This window comes from Tupaia chinensis, unplaced genomic scaffold (assembly GCF_000334495.1).
Source record: "Tupaia chinensis unplaced genomic scaffold, TupChi_1.0 Scaffold140095_1, whole genome shotgun sequence".
Taxonomy (NCBI): domain Eukaryota; kingdom Metazoa; phylum Chordata; class Mammalia; order Scandentia; family Tupaiidae; genus Tupaia; species Tupaia belangeri.
The window spans coordinates 296,228-316,453 of NW_006199974.1; the positions used below are offsets into that span (position 1 = coordinate 296,228).

Genomic DNA, 20,226 nt, shown 5'->3' on the forward strand with positions numbered 1-20,226 from the left:
ATCAAACTCTTTACTTTTGGGTCTCTGAATATCTCATGATTCTCACATGGAATGCCTTCCTCTTCATGATTTACTCATATTCTTCAACCGTTAGTTCAAAGTCCTCTTCTTTTGGGCTGATCCCATGGTCTACTAGTTAAGGGAGCCAGATCCCACATGGCCAATCAGAATTCAAAGCGTGGCCCTAATGGCTTAAAAATAAAACAGAAACAAACAAACAAACAAAAAACCACCAGGCACATGCATGCCTCAAATCCTGACAGGACTGAGGAATGGAGCAGAAGGGATTGTGGATGGCCATGCCCCATTGCGGAGTACTTTCTCCCTCTCCCTCTCCCTCTCTTTCTCTCACTGGCAAGCACACATACACTCTAGCAACTTATAAAACAAAACAAAGTCCTCTCTCACCTTCTAAATTTATTCAAATATATTGTCTAAATGACCATTTTGGTCATTTGTCCACAAGGTCCATGCTGTGTATCTCTTGTATTATCACTTACTATTATTTGTTTACATCTCACAAGTTATCTTCACAGCTAAACTAAAAGTTCCATAAGAGTGTGGTGAATAATAGCTCTTAGCTCCTTGAGTACCTAACAAAGGCAGGCAGAGTCTTAATTTAATATGTACATAAATGGATATGAATATTGTAACTGAATAAGAAGCCTAGAGGTGTGTTTGAGTTCTTCAGTAAAATACTCTTTACTGTTTTTACTGAACAAAACTAATAAAACAATATGAAAAAATTTTTCAAAATATTTGGTAACATTTAAAGAAGTCACTCTGCTCTACGAAAATATAAAGCTCTTGGAAAACAAGTTTTTCTAGCCACTCCTCTGAAATTCATAAAAACATAAGAATCTTTTTTTTAAAATTAACAGTGGCAGTCTTTGCAAGTTAGCAAAAATGGGTTCCCACACATATTTGGATAATCTCATAAGACTATTGTATTAAATGAGACAAGAAATGTGAAAGCACCTCACTCAGGACCTGGTGAAATAGTTCCTTAGTTAATGTTTGCTTTTTATTCAAATGAGTATGTTCAGATGAACCTTAAAATATAAATAAAGCAAATTAAGAAAACCCTGTGACCCCTCTTCTTTGTGTTCTTATTTACATGTCTTATTATTCTTTATAGGTTTGTGTTTCATACTCTCTAGTTTCCAGTCAGGTATTTGTCTTGCAAGATTGTATCTTATATTCTTTCTAGTAAAAAGGGTTTAACCACAGACACTGAGCAAACTTTTGACAATCTAAATAGACATTAGGTAAAGATTACCAATTCTCTTCACACTTGTACTTCTACTGATATTTTTTGTAAACTCTGAGGATTGCAGGTACTCAAATCCCCAACTACTTCATTAAAACTTAAGGTCAATTGCAATCAGGATCATTAGGCTGATGACAAATTAATAAACCCATTCTACAAAATATCAATCATAATTTGTTAAGTGAGGAAATTGTAATTTAATATGCATTATTATTTTTTTAAATCTGGGTTTAACACTCTATAATAGAAAAGTAAGATCCTCAATTTATTTCAATACCAGCATTTCATGGATATTACAGATGAAAAAGCTACTGCACGAACATATACAGGTCCACATGGAACAAGTTGATCATTAGCTGTTCTGACAAAACCACAGCACTTGTTTTGTAGTTTTAATCACCAAAAAAGCTGTTGTCGAAATTTGATTAATAAAGGGACCAGCAGTTTGAGTAATGGCTATATCGCCGAACTCCCACGTAGCCGACGGTGGTTCGAATCCTGGACCCGGTAGCTTAAACTCAAGCCAGGCGCGTGTGTGTATGTGCCCAAGATCCCGAGAGGAGAGTGGAGAATCGACTACGGCGTGGCCATCCTCTCTGGGGGGTGATTTTTCACTTTCTGTCTCTGTCTTTCTGGCGAGTGCAGTCGTGTCTCTTGTGGGGGCTGTGCCGACCTAAAGAAAAAAAAAAAAAAAAAAAAAAAAAAAAAAACTCCAAAAAAAAGAAATTTGACATATAAAAATAAATAGAAATCATCCATGATGTAAATGAATTGTTCTTACAAAAATAAACAAATTTTATTTTTAAGAAAAATATTCAAGAATCTCTGAAACTTATTTGGAATTTTAAATCATGTTAGAAAATGAATGACTCCTGACAGCATTTGTGTATTTCTGCCATCAGTTTCTTCCTCAGCAATGTACAAAGGAACAATGGCTTGGATACACACATTTTCCTCACCTCTGGTTCCTCTCTCCAGAATCCATTGTTTCAGTTAAAATAACAGTTTTGTCAAAACACAGTCTTCTTATTAAAAAAGTAATTTGCTGTTGAGAAAATATTTTCTCAGGTATATCTTTCATTTAATTGTTGTCAGAGAAACATAAAACAACTAGTTGTTTATGTAACTGTTCTTTGAAACATAATGAAACAAATACTAGAAGCTGCATCAGAACCATCTGAAATTTTTGTTCAACTATATGGAATATCTCCTACACTCTATAATTTATTATAAATAAATGATAAACTATTCTTTTTCTTTAAATTGTCAGTGTTTTGTACGTAATAGTATTTGCTGACCGAAAAATAAAGAACTGCATTTTAGTTTGGCACCAGTGTTTTCAGTGTTCTGGCATTTTCACTGGGTCAGGAAGGACATATGTGCCTGTAAGGTAGTGAATATTGGTCATTTGATAAGTTTAAAGTCTCCCTCCCCCCCCCCAAAAAAAAGGCCTTTAAACATTTGTTATTGTTTAGAGAAATTTTACAAAGAAAACGAGTATATATCACTTGATTTAAAACAGTGTTGAAAAAATTATCGAGGTTTGTCTTCATGTTTTGAATGCTTGGTCTTGAAATCTTTTGCTACACAAGGTGACTTCAATCGCTAATATAGACAAGTTTGGCTAATATCTCAAGGCACAAGACTCACTTAGGAATTCCCATGAACAATAACGTATGGGAAGTTATATTTCAAATGGTTTGCCCTCATTTCCTTTTCTCAACTTTTTACCAAATTTGATCAGATTATCATTGTTTTAACTTATATTATGGCTAAGAAAGAGCTCATATTGGGAATAAAAAAGAAATGAACATTTCTGCTTAGTCATTGTTCTGCATTGTATTCCCAGTGAGTTTTCAACTGCAGTTGTTGATTTATAGGAATATGTTAAAATCATCTGTATGTTTCCTGTGGACCTTATTAACGGTAGATTCTGCAACGCAATGGAAACTTTAATTCACTGCTGTATACTGAGAGCTGAAAGGGGAATAAGGTTACCCTGCCCTTCTTACAATATTGTAGAGCTTCTGCTCTTCGCTGGAGCTTCCTCCATCATTCTCGACACACAAACGGCTCCCTCACAGACCACGGAAGGGCTCCAGTGACCATCTTTATGTGTGATTTTGTAAAGTGTAATTTCTTTTTCTCACATGGTAAGAGGTGTGAGCTGAGGTGTATGCACCCATTTTGAAATAGCAACACCATTTTTTCTTTTTGGAGAGATTTTCACTGTAGGGCGCTTGCGCTCGCCAGACAGACAGAGAGCGACATAGAGACAGAAAGCGAGAAATCACCCCCCAGGGGGGATGGTCACGCCGCAATCCCTTCTCCTCCATTCTCCTCTCGGGATCTTGGGCACGCACGCACATGCGCCCGGCGTGAGTTTTAAGCCACCGGGTCCGGGACATGAACCGCGGTCGACTACGTGGGAGTCCAGCGACATAGCCATTACGCTAACTGCTGGTTCCCACAACACCAGTTTTTGAGCACCAAAAGGAAATACTGTATTTTCAGCTTCTCTCTGATCTTAAACAGAGCGACTGGTATGTAGTAGTCACTTACTTAGTAAATTATATATTGGTGGGAAATGGTAGAGGGTCAGAAATGGGAAAAATACACACATACACATTTTCACATATATATGTATATATACATACATGTATATATACATGTATGTATATATACACATATATGAAACAAAAATGGAAAATTATTTGTGGTTGACAACATGTATGATTAAGCCACTATGCAGTGTATTCAGGGTGAGAAATCACATTTTGTATGCCTTGATGATGCTTAGTGAATGAATGTAAAATAAATTAATAAAAAGAAATCATATATTGAATGAATACAAGAATGAATAAATGACTTTGTGTCTGGCAGGTAAATATTATCTGTCTTGTCTGTCTTGTATACTTCAGAGAAAATGAAGGTTGAAAAGTGCCAATCTTAAAGTCTCAGTGGGCATCTCAGTGGGCAGAAATGAAGCACGACGGCATTCTCCTATTGGCATATCTGCTTCAAATACAAAATGGCTTGTAAAGTCCTTTCCTTCCATCATTTGGTCTGACGCTCCTTTGTGTTTATCTATATGTTATACTTCTACTCTTTGTGATAATTTCATGGAAAATGTCATTAGATCATCAGGAAAGTCATGATGTAGTTTTCTATGTTTTTCTATGCAAAAATGTGTCAGGACTTTCCAGCAAAACAAATATTCAGTAAGGAAAACCGTAACAACGGATATTTGTTACGTAAGCAGAGGCTCTTTAAAAATAGTATGAAGGAATTCCCAAATGCCTGTAGAAAGCAAAATTGTTTATGAATAGAACTACTTGAAAGCTACAAGCCAATAGTGCTACTCATGTAAAATGATGTTCGCTATAGATCGTACTTCCTGAAATTCTCCAAATGAATGAAATATCCAGAACTAGAATGAAGGAGAGATGGCAACAACTCTTAGACAAGAACTTAAGTAATGAAAAGGTGACATTTTCCATTTTCAATTAAATGACTTTACTAGATTCAAAGACAGTTTAATAGGGCTTGGACAGAATTAAAGTATTACTATGAAAGGTCACAGATAGATAATTGATTTGAGTTTGTAATGTAAGGTCACTGGATAAGAGGCACATTATTTAGGATCTCCATGGAGAAGAATGAAAGAAAGGGTAGTCCCTTCAATTGACTTTCGTGGGTTAGCTGGAGTATTTTACTATTGAAAATTACCTTAAAGTTAGTAAAAACAAAACAAAACAAAACAAAACAAAAAACCTCTTCTTTGAAGATGAGTATGAACGGGAAAATAAGAGAAGATTCATGAATACAGATACATGAGACACATTCAAAGGAATCTTGTGAAATTCTGGGAATATGAAAACATCTAGGTTAAAAGAAACTACGTGAGAAGGGAACATGTGATTAGTAAAATAAATAAATTGTGTAGGTAACTAAAGGTTCATAAATGCCCTTGGTAGATACACTATCCTGAACAGGACTAATGCACACAATTCAGGGCAAAATACTCTCAGAAAAGCACATATAGAACTAAACTGGGTGCTGTTTTTTTGTATTGTTTTGTTTTGTTTCTTTTTACCTAAAATCTACACAGATAGATGTGTTAACTATGATTGGTGGTTGCACGGGGAAAAAATAAAGAAAAGAACAATAAAAAGAGCAAGATTTCAGGGCCATCAGGTGGTGTGGTGGTTAAGGTGTAGGACTACCACATGGCTGACAGCAATTCAAACCCCCAACCAGGTGGGTTGAAAATCACTCCAGGTGCATGTCCATTATGCCCAAAATCCTGAAAGAAGAATGAAGAATAAGGGATTGTGGCATGGTCACTTCCCCTCCCTGGTGGGGTGCTGGGGGGAGACTGTGATTTCTCACTTTTCCTTTCTCTGTCTCATTCTAGCAAGAGACAGTTTTTAGTTTTTTGTATGGCCAAAAAAAATTAAAAAGAAAGAACACGACTTCTAGATGTACATATTTTAGATTACTCAACTGATGTAAAGAAAATTAGTCAAAATTATCTGACTAATTTGTTAATACTAATAAAAACACAACTATCACAGAAAATTCTGAATTTGTGGTTAAATAAAGAATATCATTTGAGTCATATTCATTTCTGGTTTCTTGACCACATGGCATAGCAAAAAAAAAAATTAAAAAAGGGTCTCAAATATATTTGTTGAAAGGAAGATTAATATAGTTTATTTTATAATTAGTATTTTACCTGATTGGATAGCATAGAAAATTGCTTCTTCAAGGGTGTGTTTCTTAAAGAAAACAAGTACACTTACCTTTGCTTGATTCTTTCCTTTTGGTTTCTTTTGGGGTATAATTCCATTCTTTTGGAATGCTCTCCAGCAAACCATCAGGAATACTGTGTTTGTTTAGGCTTGTCCCACAGTTTCTTCCAGAGGTCATCATTGATATTATTTGCTGTATGGTGTCCTTGACAGCCTCCGTCAGTGCCAGCCTCAAGCATCTGATGACCTCTAGCTCGGACTCCATGCACGTGGAGACTTTAAAATCAGAAGGCATATTATGGTTAACACAATCTGGCAATTGCTTGTGCCTTGTTCAACTGGAAATTTGGTTTCCCAGTAATTTAGGTTTGCAGCTATCTGTGTATATTATAGGAAAGGAGAGCTGCTTTAAGCAAGGAAACCTCATTAATAATCAAGCCAATAAAACAGTTGATGAAGAGTTTTTCTTCTTGGTAATAAAGGGAATTGTAATTAAAATAATAGTCACAACATTTACTGAGAGTTTCAGACCCTGCTGGTGACAATATAAGTTGTATGACTTTCTTAGATGACAACTTGGCAATAATATTAAAAACTTTAATATATTTTTTTACCTATTGACTTATTTATGTCTTTCTGCAGAACTTAATTCTAAGAAATTAAAGTTTGTGAAGAAATATTAGAAAAAAATGAAGTGTACAATATTTATTGAATATTTAAAAAGGTTAGAAAAGACTATGACATGATTTTTATTAAAAAATACTTATCTATACACATGTTTAATAATGAAAATGTGTAGTCTATAATGTTAATAGTGATTATCAATGACCGGTGGGATTTCAAGTAATTTTTTTTCTTTCTTTCTTTCCTTCAACTTTTACTTTCTTCTTTTGTTTCTTCCCTTCTATTATCTTGCCTTCCTGCTTTCTTTCTAAGTATATGTATTACCCATGATCCATATGTATTATATATGGAATAAATGCAGTAAAAGTCTTTTTTGTTCAATTGATTTTGTTTTGTTTTTAATATGACTAGAAAGTTCTGGGATTATAGTTTGAATCAATACAGAAAAATAGGTCGGTGTGTCCCCATACCCCTGCTCAAATTTCCTAGATGATAGTCCTCAAATAACTCATTCATTTAATAGTGACTCACTGTTAAAACTACCACAGTGAAGAAAATCTTCCTAATAACAAATATTGAAACTTTCTTTTTTCTTTTTCTTTTTTTGTTTTAGGAGAGAGATTTTTGGTATAGGACATGTGTGCTCACCAGAGAAACAGAAAGCGAGAAATCACCCCTCGGGGGGATGAGCACGCTACAATCTTCTCCGTCATTCTCCTTTTGGGGTTTTGGGCACACATGCCCATGTGCTTGGCATGATTTTAAGCCACCGGGTCTAGGACTCAAACCGTGATCGACTACGTCCAGTGATGTAACCATTATGCCATCTGCTGGACTGAGACTTTAATTTTTTAACATAGGATCTCCATCACTTAGGCGAGCTGTTGATTTTTATAGGAATGATGGACAATAATGTTTCAAAATGTAAATTTCTTTATTATTTTAAAAAATTTGTTGCAGGACATATGCACTAACAGAGAGAGAGAGAGAAAGCAAGTTGCCAGGTGTGGGACTTGAACTGCAGTTGGCCATGTGGGAGTCCAGTACCTTAATCACCACACTTCCTACTGGCCCCCAAAACTTAATTTATTAAAGGTATAATTAATTTTTCTTCCTGTTTCAATTATTAAGATTAATTTTGGCTGAATTCCTTGGTGCTAAACATGAAATATATTACAGGAATCTGAAAATTCTGGGAATCCAGACAGTTCTCTTTTTCCTTTTGTTAAAAGGTAATTATATGGGGCCATCCAGATAATGTAGCAGTTACATTGCTGGACTCCCACATGGCCAACCATGGTTCTGGCCCCAGACCCAGTGGCTTGAAACTCACGCCGGGCATGTTTGGTTGTGTGTCCAATATTCCAGGAGAAGAATGGTGGAGAAGGCATTGCAGAGTGGCCCTCTCCCCCGAGGGGTGGGGTGGTGATTTCTCACTTTCTCTCTCACTGTCTCTATCTCTCTCTCTGGCAAGTGCACATGCCCTAAGGCAAAAACATCTTAAAAAATAAAGGGTAAAAAGATAAATAAATGAAAAGGGTAACTATGGTGTATACTACTAGGCTCTGGAATCTGTATTGGAATTTTCATCCTTCCACTGCCTAGCGCTCTAGTGGCCTGTGCCTGCCCCATCCACCAGGAGACTTAGGCCTGATCTTGGCAGGCTTCTTCTTGTGAGTGCACTCTCAGGTGTCGGGGTTAACTTTGCCTGTGCGTTGCACCCAGCACAATGAGTGATTTGATACTCTTCATTAAGTTATATCTCCTTACCATGCTACCACCTAATTAAGAACTGAAAGTTTGGTAGAGGAGCCACGCACCTGAAATTACCCATCACTGCTCTAATCCGAGAGACACAGCCCTTCAATAGGAACATGCCTGGGAGCTAAGGGTGAAATTTCCACTTCCAATACTACAGAGTGTACTCCAATAAATAGAAAAAGGGAATACTGCAACAAATGGTCCCAAACCAGTGCAGATCTCAAAGAAATATGAGGAAATAAGGAGGTAACCCTCCTGCAGTTGAGCACAGTAGCCCCTCGCCAATAATGGACAGCATAGAAGAATACACAGAAATGTCAGAAAAAGAATTCTGAATATCCATACTGACAAAACTCAATGAGATGCAAGAAAAAACGGGACAAAAAAAAAACACCAGAAAATCAGTTCCAGGAAATGAGAAAATCATTTCAAGACATGAAAGAGAATTTCATAAAGAAACAGACACTGTAAAAGAAAGAAAGAAAAAAAAAAACTTCTAGAAATGAAGATAGAATACAAGAAATTAAAATCTACCTAGACAGTATTGCAGATTGGACTATGCAGAAGAAAGAATTTCTGACCTTGAAGACAAAGTCTCCAACATAGGCCAAACCATCAAAAAGAATGAAAAAAAATAAATAAATAAAATGAAGACAACATATGGCACATCCTAGACACCATGAAACACCAAAATATTCATGTAATGGGTATTCCAGAAGGTGAAGAATCTGCTAAAGGCATGGAAAACCTCTTTCATGAAATATTATTTGAAATTTTTCCAAATATAGAGAAACATGGAGAAATTCAGACCCAAGAAATAAAAAGGACTCCACAAAAAGATTCTGCCCCTGGCACATCATAGCCAAACTGGTAAAAAATCAAAAACAAAAACAATATTCTAAAAGTGGGAGAAAATGGCAAGAAAGAATTGTCAAGTTACTTAGAAAGGTCATCCCATTAGGCAAACATCAGACCTCTCAACTAAAATAATGCAGGCAAGTAAAGAATGGGAAGGTGTATTCAAAACATTGAAGAAAAAACAATTTCAACCAAGAATACTATATCATTCAAGATTATCCATCAAATGGGAAGAATAAATAAAAGTATTCTCAAACAAAAACTGAAAGAATTCACCAATACTATATCAGCTCTACAGGAAGTACTCAGAGGAGTATTATATCACAATAACTAAAGGATAGACAGAAATAAGAGAACAAAAAAGAACTGAGAAAACAGCTAAAAAATGACAGGAATAAGTCTGCAAATATAAATAATAATGTTGAGTGTTAATGGGTTAAATTCTCCCATTAAAAGACACAGACTGGCTGAATGGATACAAAAACAGAAGCCATCTACATGCTGCTTACAAGAAACACACCTCACTAATAATGGTATAAACAGTCTTAAAATGAAGGACTGGGAAGATATTCCATGCAAATTAAAACCAATAAAAGGCTGAAGTTACAATACTGATATCAGACAAAATAGACTTTAAGATGAAAGATGTAAAAAGAGTCAAAAGAAATGCATTATATAATACTAAAAGTACTTGTTCACCAAGAAGATATAACATTTGCAAATATGCACCCAACACTGGAACACTTAAATACATCAAAGAGAGATGTTAGCTCTCAAGCGAGAGATAGACTGCAACACAATAATCATAGGGATCTCAACATCCCACTATCTCTTCTGGATAGATCATCTAGACAAAAAATAAACAAATAGATACAAGACCTAAATGATTCCATACATGAAATGGATTTGACAAACATCTACAGAGTATTTGACTACCACAAATAAACACTTCTCTCACCTCCACATGGAAGGTTTTCAAAGACTAACCACATGAGAGAGTACAAAATAAGCCTTTTCAACTACAAATGTATAGAAACTATATCCAGCATCTTTTCCAATAACAATAGAATCAAACTTGAAAACAGCAACAAAAAGAGCCCTCAAAAATACACAAACTCATGGGAAACGAGCAGTTAGCATAATGGCTATGTTGCTGGACTCCCACGTAGTCAACCGCAGTTCGCATCCCGGACCTGGTGGCTTAAAACTCACGCCGGGCGCATGTGCGTGCGTGCCCAGGATCCCGAGAGGAGAAAGGAGGAGAAGGGATTGCGGTGTGACCATCCCCCCCTGGGGGGTGATTTCTTGCTTTCTGTCTCTATGTCTCTCTCTGTCTCTCTGGCGAGCGCACACGCCCTATAGCGAAAACCTCTCCAAAAAAAAAAAAAATACAAACTCATATAAACTAAACAACATACTCTTGAATGACTTTATAACTTACAGAAGAAATTAAGTTTGGAACCAAAAGGTTCATAGAAACCAATAATAATGAACAAACATTTATAACCTATGGGATACAGAAAAAGCAGTCATAAGAGGTAAATTCATAGCAATTAGTGCCAACAAGAAAAAAGCAAAAAGGTGGCAAATGAACAACCTAACAACATAACTCAGGGAACTGGAAAAACAGCAACAACAACAAAAAACATACAAAAATTTCCAGGAAAAAAGAAATAATAAAGATTCAAGCAGAAATAAATGAAATAGAGAATAAAAGAACTACACAAAAAATAAATAAAACCAAAAGCTGGTTCTTTGAGAAGATAAACAAAATTGACACACCATTAGCTAGATTAATCAAATAAAACAAAAGAATCAAATAAATCAGATCGCAAGGAAACAGGCACTATTACAATGGATATAACAGAAAAACAAAATATTAGAGAATATATAATCACTATGAGTGATGATACGCCCACAAACAAGAAAACATAGATGAAATAGATGCATTTCTAGACACATAAAACTCATGATTGAACCAGGAAGAAATAGAAAGTCCGAATAGACCTATAACAAACAATGAGATTGAATAAGTAATAAATAGTCTCCCAATGAAGAAGAGCTCAGGTCCCAATGGCTTTACTTTTGAATTCTACAAAACTTTAAAAGTTAGAAGAACTAACCCCAATTCTCCTAAAACTATTTCTTTTTTTAAAAATAATTCTTTTTTAAAAGATTTATTTATTTAATTTTACTTATTCATTTGTTTATTTTAATTTGACCAGAGAGAGAGAGAAAGTGAGAAAGCAAGCCACCAGGTCCGGGACTCGAACCATGGTCAGCCATGTGGGAGTGTCCAGCACCTTAGCCACCACACCACCTGCTGGCCTCATCCTAAAACTATTTCTAAAGATTTGAAAGGAAAGAATCCTCCTAAATTCATTCTACAAAGCCTCCATTATCTTAATTCCCAGACCAGACAAGGACATGACAAAAAGGAATACTTCAGGCTAACATCCCTGATGAATAGGGATGCAAAAATTCTCAACAAGACACTAGAGCAAATCGTATTTATTTTTGAAATTTAATTTTATTATTATGATAATTATTTTTCTATACATTTGATTGCTATATATTATTTGGCTTGCAAAGAGAATTTATCCAACATGAAATACACCTCAGACCAATCCAGTTCAGAGAAAATCATATTTAACAACATATTCAAAAAATTATATGCTATGACCAGGTAGGCTTTATTCCAGGGATGCAAGGATGGTTCAACATACACAAAACAATAAATGTGATACATCACGTTAACAAAAAGAAAGACAAAAACCATATGATTATATCAATAGAAGCAGGAAAAACATTCAATAGAATGCAACATCCCTTAATGATTAAGAATCTTAGCAAAATAGGCATAGAAGGGACTTCCTCAACACAATAAAAGTCATCTATGACAAACCCACAGCTAATATCATATTGAATTGGGGAAAGCTGAAAGCTTTTCCACTAAAATCTGCAATAAGACCAAGCTGCCCACTTCGTCTACTTTTTTTAACACAGTACTGAAAGTTCCAGCCAATGCATTCAGACAAAAGAGTCAAATAAATGGCATCCAGATAGGAAAATAAGTGAAATTATTTCTATTAACAGATGATATGATGCTATAAATAGAAAGTCCAAAAGGATACAAAAAACAAACAAACAAACAAAAAACCTCCTGGAAGTGATAACTGAATATAATAACGTGGCAGGATACAAAATCAACATAAAAAAATCTATAGCATTTTTATACACCAACGATGGACAAACTGAGGCAGAATTGAAGAAAGTAATTCCATTTACAATAGCCACAAGACCAATAAGATATCTAGGAATAAGCCTTACCAAAGATGTCAAAAATCTCTGCAAGGAAAACTATGAAGCACTTGAAAAACAAATTTAAAATGACACAAAAAATTAACTGTTTTGTATTGGAAGAATTAATATAATCAAGCTGTCAGTTCTACTCAAATTAATCTTCTAATTCAATGCAATACCAATCAAACTACCAGGTATATTCCTCACAGAAATAGAAAAAACAATATTAAAATTTGTCTGGAAGTATGAAAAGCTGCATATCACACACACACACAAATACTGTGCCAGGGGGATAAAGTAGGAGGCATCTCTCTTCCTGACCTCAAAACATATTACAAAGCTGTATAATTAAAACAGCATGGTATTGGCACAAAAACAAACAGGTGGACCAATGGAACAGAACTGAGACCCACTACATAAACCTCATAGCATATGGTCAACTGATCCTTGACAAAGGGCACAAGACAATTCAGTGGAAAAAAGAAAATCTTTTCAGGAAATGGTGCTGGGAGAACTGGATATCGGCCTGCAGAAGAATAAAACTCGACCCTTATTTCTAACCACTAACAAAATTCAACTCAAAATGGATTGAGGATCTAAACATAAAACCTCAAACTATAAACCTACTGGTGGAAAACAAAGGGAAAACTCTTAGAGACCTTGGAATAGGCAAAGGTTTCTTAAAGAAGACCCTCCCAAAGCACAGGCAATAGTTCCAAAAATAGGCAAATGGGACAATACTAGGCTGAGAAGCTTCTTCACAGCCAAAGAAACAATAATTAGAGTTAGAAGGCAACCCTTACAGTGACAGAGTATATTTGCAAACTAGACCACAGATAAGGGACTGATAACCAGAATATACAAGGAAATCAAGCAGCCACAAAAATAATCCAATTAAAAGATGGGAAATTTAGCTGAACATCAACTTACCAAAGAATACATACAAACATCCAAAAAGCATATGAAAACATGCTCAACATCTCTTATCATAAGGGAAATGCAAATCAAAATCACAATGAGATATCACTTACCCCCAGTCAGAATGGCTAGGATGAAAAAAATAACAATAAGTGCTGATGAGGCTGTGGTAAAAAGAGAACTCTCCCACACTGTTGGTGGGAATGCAAATTAGTACAATCACTGTGGAAAATCATCTGGACATTCCTCAGAAACCTGCAAGTAGAACTATCACAAGATCCAGAATTCCACTCTTAATTGTTTACCCAAAGGATAGAAAAACCCTAAGTCAGACAAACACCTGCACATCCATGTTTATTATAGCATTATTTACAACTGCTAGGACAAGGAGTCAACCCAAATGTCCAAAACTAGACGAGTGAATTGAAGGAAATGGGGCATATGTACTCTATGGAATGCCACTCATCCATAAAAAACAATGAGACTCTGACATTTGATACAAAGTGGATGAATATGGAAGACTAAATGCTAAGCGAAGCAAGCCGGAGTATGAAAGACTTTCTATGTCCCCACTCAATATATACCAATTGGCTGCACTCTACAGCAGAAATGGAATGTTTGGAAGGTACAGTAGTAGGGAGAACTACTAAAGATACTCGACATGGTAAGGCTAGAGGTAATACGGGGGTAGGTAATAGAGGGAGGGAGGAACAGGGAAAAATCACATTTGATTAACACAGAAATGAAAAGTTGCTGAGGATAATGAACATGGTAATGTCTCTCATGACTGATATGCCCCATATTCTTTTTTTTTTTTAGAGGTTTTCGCTATAGGGCACGTGTGCTCGCCAGATAGACAGAGAGAGACATAGAGACAGAAAGCGAGAAATCACCCCCTAGGGGAGATGGTCACGCTGCAATCCCTTCTCCTCCATTCTCCTCTCGGGATCTTGGGCAACGCATGCACACTTGTCCGGTATGAGTTTTAAGCCACCGGGTCCGGGACGCGAACCACGGTCGACTACATGGGAGTCCAGCGACATAGCCATTACGCTAACTGCTGGTTCCCATATGCCCCATATTCTTGCTGGAAAAAGCAATGTTGTATGTACACTGTAAAGATATATAGAGATTAAATCTAAACTTTTAAAAAAGATAAGTATGCTTATCCCTTTTAAAATTAACCAAGGTAATAGAGAAAGTAAGAGCTAGAAAATAATTCTAGCTCATAAAATTATTTTATAATTAAATTCCTTCATGTAAAGTATTCACAACAATAATTGGTTCATAGTAAATATTAGCTATACTAGCTAATATGAACTACATTATTATTACCTAAGGTAAAATATTTTTGGATAAGTTTCAATGTTACAGTGTAATGCTGGGTGATATCCATTTGATACAGTGTCCTGAAACATCTTGAGCACTAGACACCATAGAGAGGATTAAGCAATATTTGCAGATACCTATGGTAAGCATAAGATACAGAAAAAACAGGGAGAAAAGGAGAAATGGGAAGAAGAAAAAATAAAGAAAATGATAATATAAATGAGCAAATAATGCAGGGTCTGTATCTTATCAGGTTTATCAGCCAAACAGAGTGGGTGTCTAGATTGTCTAATTAGCTAAATAATTTTCCAAAGTGTCAAATCAGCATTAAAATATGGGCTCAGTTAGTGCCAGGCTGAACGGCAGCACTGAAGCCATGTAACCAACCACTGGTTGGGATCCCCAAGTTAGCTTGAAAGCATGGAGGGCATGTGCATTTACTTTCTATTTAAACAGTAACTAGTAGCCCTTAGTAAGAGGATGAATGGGGGGACCAGCAGTTGGTATAATGGCTATGTCTCTGGACTCCCATGTAGTCGACCGCTATTCAAGTCCCAGACCCAGTGGCTTAAACTCACGCCAGGCACGTGTGTGTGCATGCCCAAGATCCCGAGGGGAGAATGGAGGAGAAGGGATTGTGACATGGCCATCCCCCCTGGGGGGTGGGGGTGATTTCTTGCTTTCTGTCTCTGTCTCTCTCTGTCTCTCTGGCGAGCGCAAGTGCCCTATAGCAAAAACACCTCTCAAAAAAGAAAAAAAGAGCTGATGATGTTCCTATGAATGAGGTTTATGTCTCCAGCAGGTTTAAATTATGTATTTAGTTTTATTTATTATTATTATTATTTAAAGATTCTATAGACCATGTGTGCTTACCAGAGAGAGAGAGAGAGAAAGAGAGAGGGAAAGTGAGAGAGCAAGCCACCAGGTCCAGGACTCGAACCACAGTCAGCCCATGTAGACCTACTAGCCTCTCTGGCAGGAACTGTAACAGTGATATAAACCAAACAGATGCATATTATTATTTGGGCTGCGATTTAAAGCATTTAAATAGGTTTTTAATAGAGAAATTTCTTAAATTTGGGGGATAAGATTTAAAAAGACTTACAAAAAGACACATCATTCATTTTATTTGAAAATTTCTATAACTTAAAAGAATCAGAGCAAAATAATTTAGTTTTGCAGGCCACCTTTAAGAAAGATATTATGGGGCTAGCTGGTAGTGTAGTGTTTAATGTAGCTAGAGCTCACACAGCCAACTGTGTGGCTCGAGTTCTGAACACAATGGCTTGAGAAACATGCCAGGAGCATGTGCGTAGAAGCCTAAAATTCCGAATGGAGGAGAAACGGAAGGGAAGGGATTATGGCATGACCATGCCTTATGGAAGGTGCTTTCTCTCACTGTCTCTCTTCAGTGAGCACAGCTGCCCTCTGGCAAAACTTTAAAGAAAGAAAAGTCAAGCAAAGCATAGAAGATTCACTAAAGTAGAGATAAAGATTTGAGGAAGACAAGGTAGCTGAAATTTTCTGAAGAAAAGTCCAAAGAAAATGGAGCTATACATACATACAGAAAGAACTTCAGAAAACTGCAAAATATTCTGAGTCTAACAGAAAGTACTGAGCTAGAAGCTTGACTCTAGGAGATCAGGCAAAGCACAACTGCTAGGAAACTATGAACTGAACAATTCTGAGAGCTCTTACAGGACTGCCAAGTGTTTGAGTAAAACACCTCATTGCATATCCAAGACATTCAGTGAACACATAAAAAGGTTATGCTTTAGTAACCTATAATAGAAGGTACTCTAGACTTGCCCTACTAAAGCTAAAGAAAAAAAAAAAAAAAGCTCTGGAAATAATCAAGGTGATCTAGAATTAACAAACTTAATGAAAACAAAATCTGTAATAGAAGAAACGAAATCCAGATGCTCAATAACTTAATATTATGTCTGATATCTAAAAAAAATTTTTACATTACCAAAAAAGATGCATAATCATCAGAAATATAATTAAAAATACATTCAGAAATGACAGAGATGATGAAATGAACAAACGAGAGTTTAAAACAGACACCCATATGTATGTACAAGAGTTCTTAAATGAGGAGAGATACATGAAATATAAAAAAGAACTAAATAAAATTACTAGAAGTTAAAAAAAATCTGAAATACAAATTTGCCAGATGGGCTTAATATTAACTTAGACACTGTAGAAAAAAAGATAGCTAGCCTCAAAGATATAAAGGAAAGTATCCAAAATCACAGGAAGAAGGTGAAAAAAATGAACAAACAAACAAAAAAGAAACAAAGAGGAAGATGAATGCAGCCTTTGTGACTTATGGGACAATGCGTAGAGGGCTCATATACATGTAAATGGAATTAGACTTCCACACGGTAGACTCCCACATGGCTGACTCCCTGGTTTGAGTCCTGAACCTGGCAATTTGAAAAGCACTCTGGCTGGGTGTGTATGTGCATGTGCATGACCAATATCTCCAGAGGAGAATAGAGGAGAAAGGACTGTGGCATAGCTGATCCCCCTGGAGGGAAATTTCTCACTTTTCCTCTCTCTGGCAAGCACACTCATCCTATGGCAAAAACCTAAAAATAAACAAATAAATAAGTTTATTAAGTGGATTTCAAATAGATAAATTCAAACCAAATAAAAGGCTCAGAATAAATGGCTACAAGCTGAAAGAAAGAAAATCTAATTTAAAAAAATGTTGCTACAGGGCATGTGTGCTTGTTGGTGGGAAAGTAAGAGAACGAAAGTGAGAAAGTACTCCCTAGAAGACATCCCTTCTTCTCCATTCTTCTCTTGGGATTTTGGACACTCAGGCATGTGTTCCTGGTGTGTTTTTCTAGCTTCTGGCCCAGGACTTGAGCCAAGCAGTCAGCCACGTGGGATTCAACCACTTTAAATATAATGCCACTGGCCAGCCTAAAAGTCTTATTTTTGAAAGCTTATATTTGAAATCTACTCACAGTATATATAGATATTTACAGCATAGGGAAAATCACTGTATCCAATGCAAAGGTAAACCAATGAAAACTAATTTTAGCAACTTTAAAAACAATAAAGTCTATATATGACAGGTTTTCAAAAGGCTCATGTAAAATGGATATCATGAAAAAAAAGAAAAAACAACTATGCATTGATTTAAAATATTTATGGACCAAAACTTACTTTAATTCCACAAACTTTTTAAAGTCCCCTCAGATTCATTCTCAAGAATTATTCTTAAAGACCTTTATGAGGCCGGGGAGTATGAACAGAGAACCAAAGTTCAAACCAGAACTCAAGGTTTAATTAGAAAATGTTGGTAGCTTATTGAATGCTTTCTTTCCAAAGGTCATATGAGAGTTAAGAAACTGATTCAGAAAACAAATCTAATGCCCTATTAGGAGCAAGAAATACCAAAAAAACAAATGAACAAACAAACAAACAAATGCTTATTGGGTATATTACTAAATTATAAGGGCCATTTTGGACAATATCTTCCTCACAAGCTTGTCTTAGCATTGTCTTAAGGACCATCTGAGGCAATTTATGTGTTGATACTTTAATTTGCCAGTCTGATAACTGATGTACTTTGAAGATGTAGGACAGCAACGATTCTTACTAGTTCTATTTTTTAAAGAACAGATTGGCCTTTGAAATGCCCATGTAGTTCCCTAACCTAATTTTTTTTTTTTTTTGTATTTGTCTTGGTGATTTTTCTTTTTTCTTTTTTTTTTTTAGAGGTTTTGGCCTTAGAGAATGTGCACTCTCCAGAGAAAAATTGATAGAGACATTGAGAGGGAAAGTGAGAAATCACCCCCCGCCCCCGGTTGTATGGCCACACCACAATCCCTTCTCCTCCATTCTCCTCCCAGGATCTTGGGCACACACATGCATGTGCTCTTGACATGACTTTCAAGCTACCAGTTCCGGAACTTGAACCACTGTTGACCATGCTGGGGAAGTCCAGAGACATAACCACTATGCCACTTGCTAGCTCACTGGTAGTCATTTTTAATGGATATTTTTATTTTTGTTTTCCCTTGCTAGCACATTTCCATTCTAAGGAGTTAGGTGTTGGATTTCTAATTATAAAAACTGATTATATATTTCATCATTGAATCTCTATGTTCATAAAGTAAGTGTCCCCAAAAATTCAGAGTAGTAAGAAAAGGGGTGGTGGTGATGGTGAATTTCATGGCTTGTAATTCAGGAGACCTGATTTCTTACTCTGATTCTGTCCAGTTTGGTTGATGGACAATCAGGCAAATCTCAACATCTCTGACCTTGGCTGACACGGCTGCAGGATGAGAATACAGGCTATTTCGTCTCTGCCCTGCCACTCTGAGATGACGAGACTGTGCTATTTCATGGGAAAGCTATGCTGAAGTAGTGGACAGAGCTTCAACAGGAGAAAAATACACCAGTGGAGTTTGAAAACAATGTTCTCCAGCTGGAGTTTAGTTCTCTTTCCCACTAGACACGATGGCCCCCTATCCTTCAACTATTAAATTTCTGAGCCACTTTTGACACACAGCACAAAACTGCACTGAAAGTAACCTAGGAGATATCAAAGGTGCTGGCAAGAGAAAGTAAAATGGTTCCTTCCTTCTAACTCGTCTTGTCTTTGCTCAGCCTACTCATTGCAGGTGAAAAAGCTGCAAAGCAGGAGACTAAGGAGAAAAAACCTGAAGCCAAGAAGGATGATGCCACCAGCAAGGTGAAAAAGGGTGACCCCAAGGCTAAACGCCCAAGAAGGGGAAGCCCCATTGCAGCCAAAACCCCATCCTAGTCCGGGGCATCGGCAGATACTCCCGGTCTGCCATGTATTCCAGGAAGGCCACGTACAAGAGGAAATACTCGGCCACTAAATCCAGGATTGAAAAGAAAAAGGAGAAGGTTCTTGCGACTGTCACAAAACCAGTTGGTGGAGATGAGAATGGCAGTACCTGGGTGGTTAAACTGCACAAAATGCCTAGGTATTATCCTACTGAAGATGTGCCTTGAAAGGTGTTGAGCCACGGCAAATAACCCTTCAGTCAGCATGAGAGAAAGCTGCGAGCTAGCACCACTCCTGGGACCATCTGATCATCCTCACTGGATGCCACAGAGGCAAGTGAATGGTTTTCCTGAAGCAGCTGAGCCGTGGTTTGCTACTTGTAACTGGACCACTGGTTGTCAATCGAGTTCCACTGCGTAGAACACACCAGAAATTTGTCATTGCCACCTCTACGAAAATTGATACTAGCAAAGTAAAAATCCCCAAAGCCCCTTACTGACTCTTACTTCAAGAAAAAGAAACTGTGGAGAACAAGGTTCCACATGGCTACTGTGAACTAGATTTTTAAGGGAATGAAGATTTTTCTACTAATAATTCAGCCTCCAACAAACGAGCTAGCGGCAGAAGAAGCCACG

The 20,226-nt window shown here is 36.6% G+C and overlaps 1 protein-coding gene across 1 annotated transcript in view; it reads right to left on the reverse strand.

Annotated features, from left to right (window-relative positions):
- KIAA0825 (KIAA0825 ortholog) overlaps positions 1–20,226 on the reverse strand; it is a 494,795-nt gene that overhangs the window by 227,899 nt on the left and 246,670 nt on the right. The window contains exon 16 of the mRNA XM_014593286.2: positions 6,076–6,300. Coding sequence (XP_014448772.1) covers positions 6,076–6,300 — 225 coding nt within the window. The remainder of the gene's footprint in view (positions 1–6,075; positions 6,301–20,226) is intronic.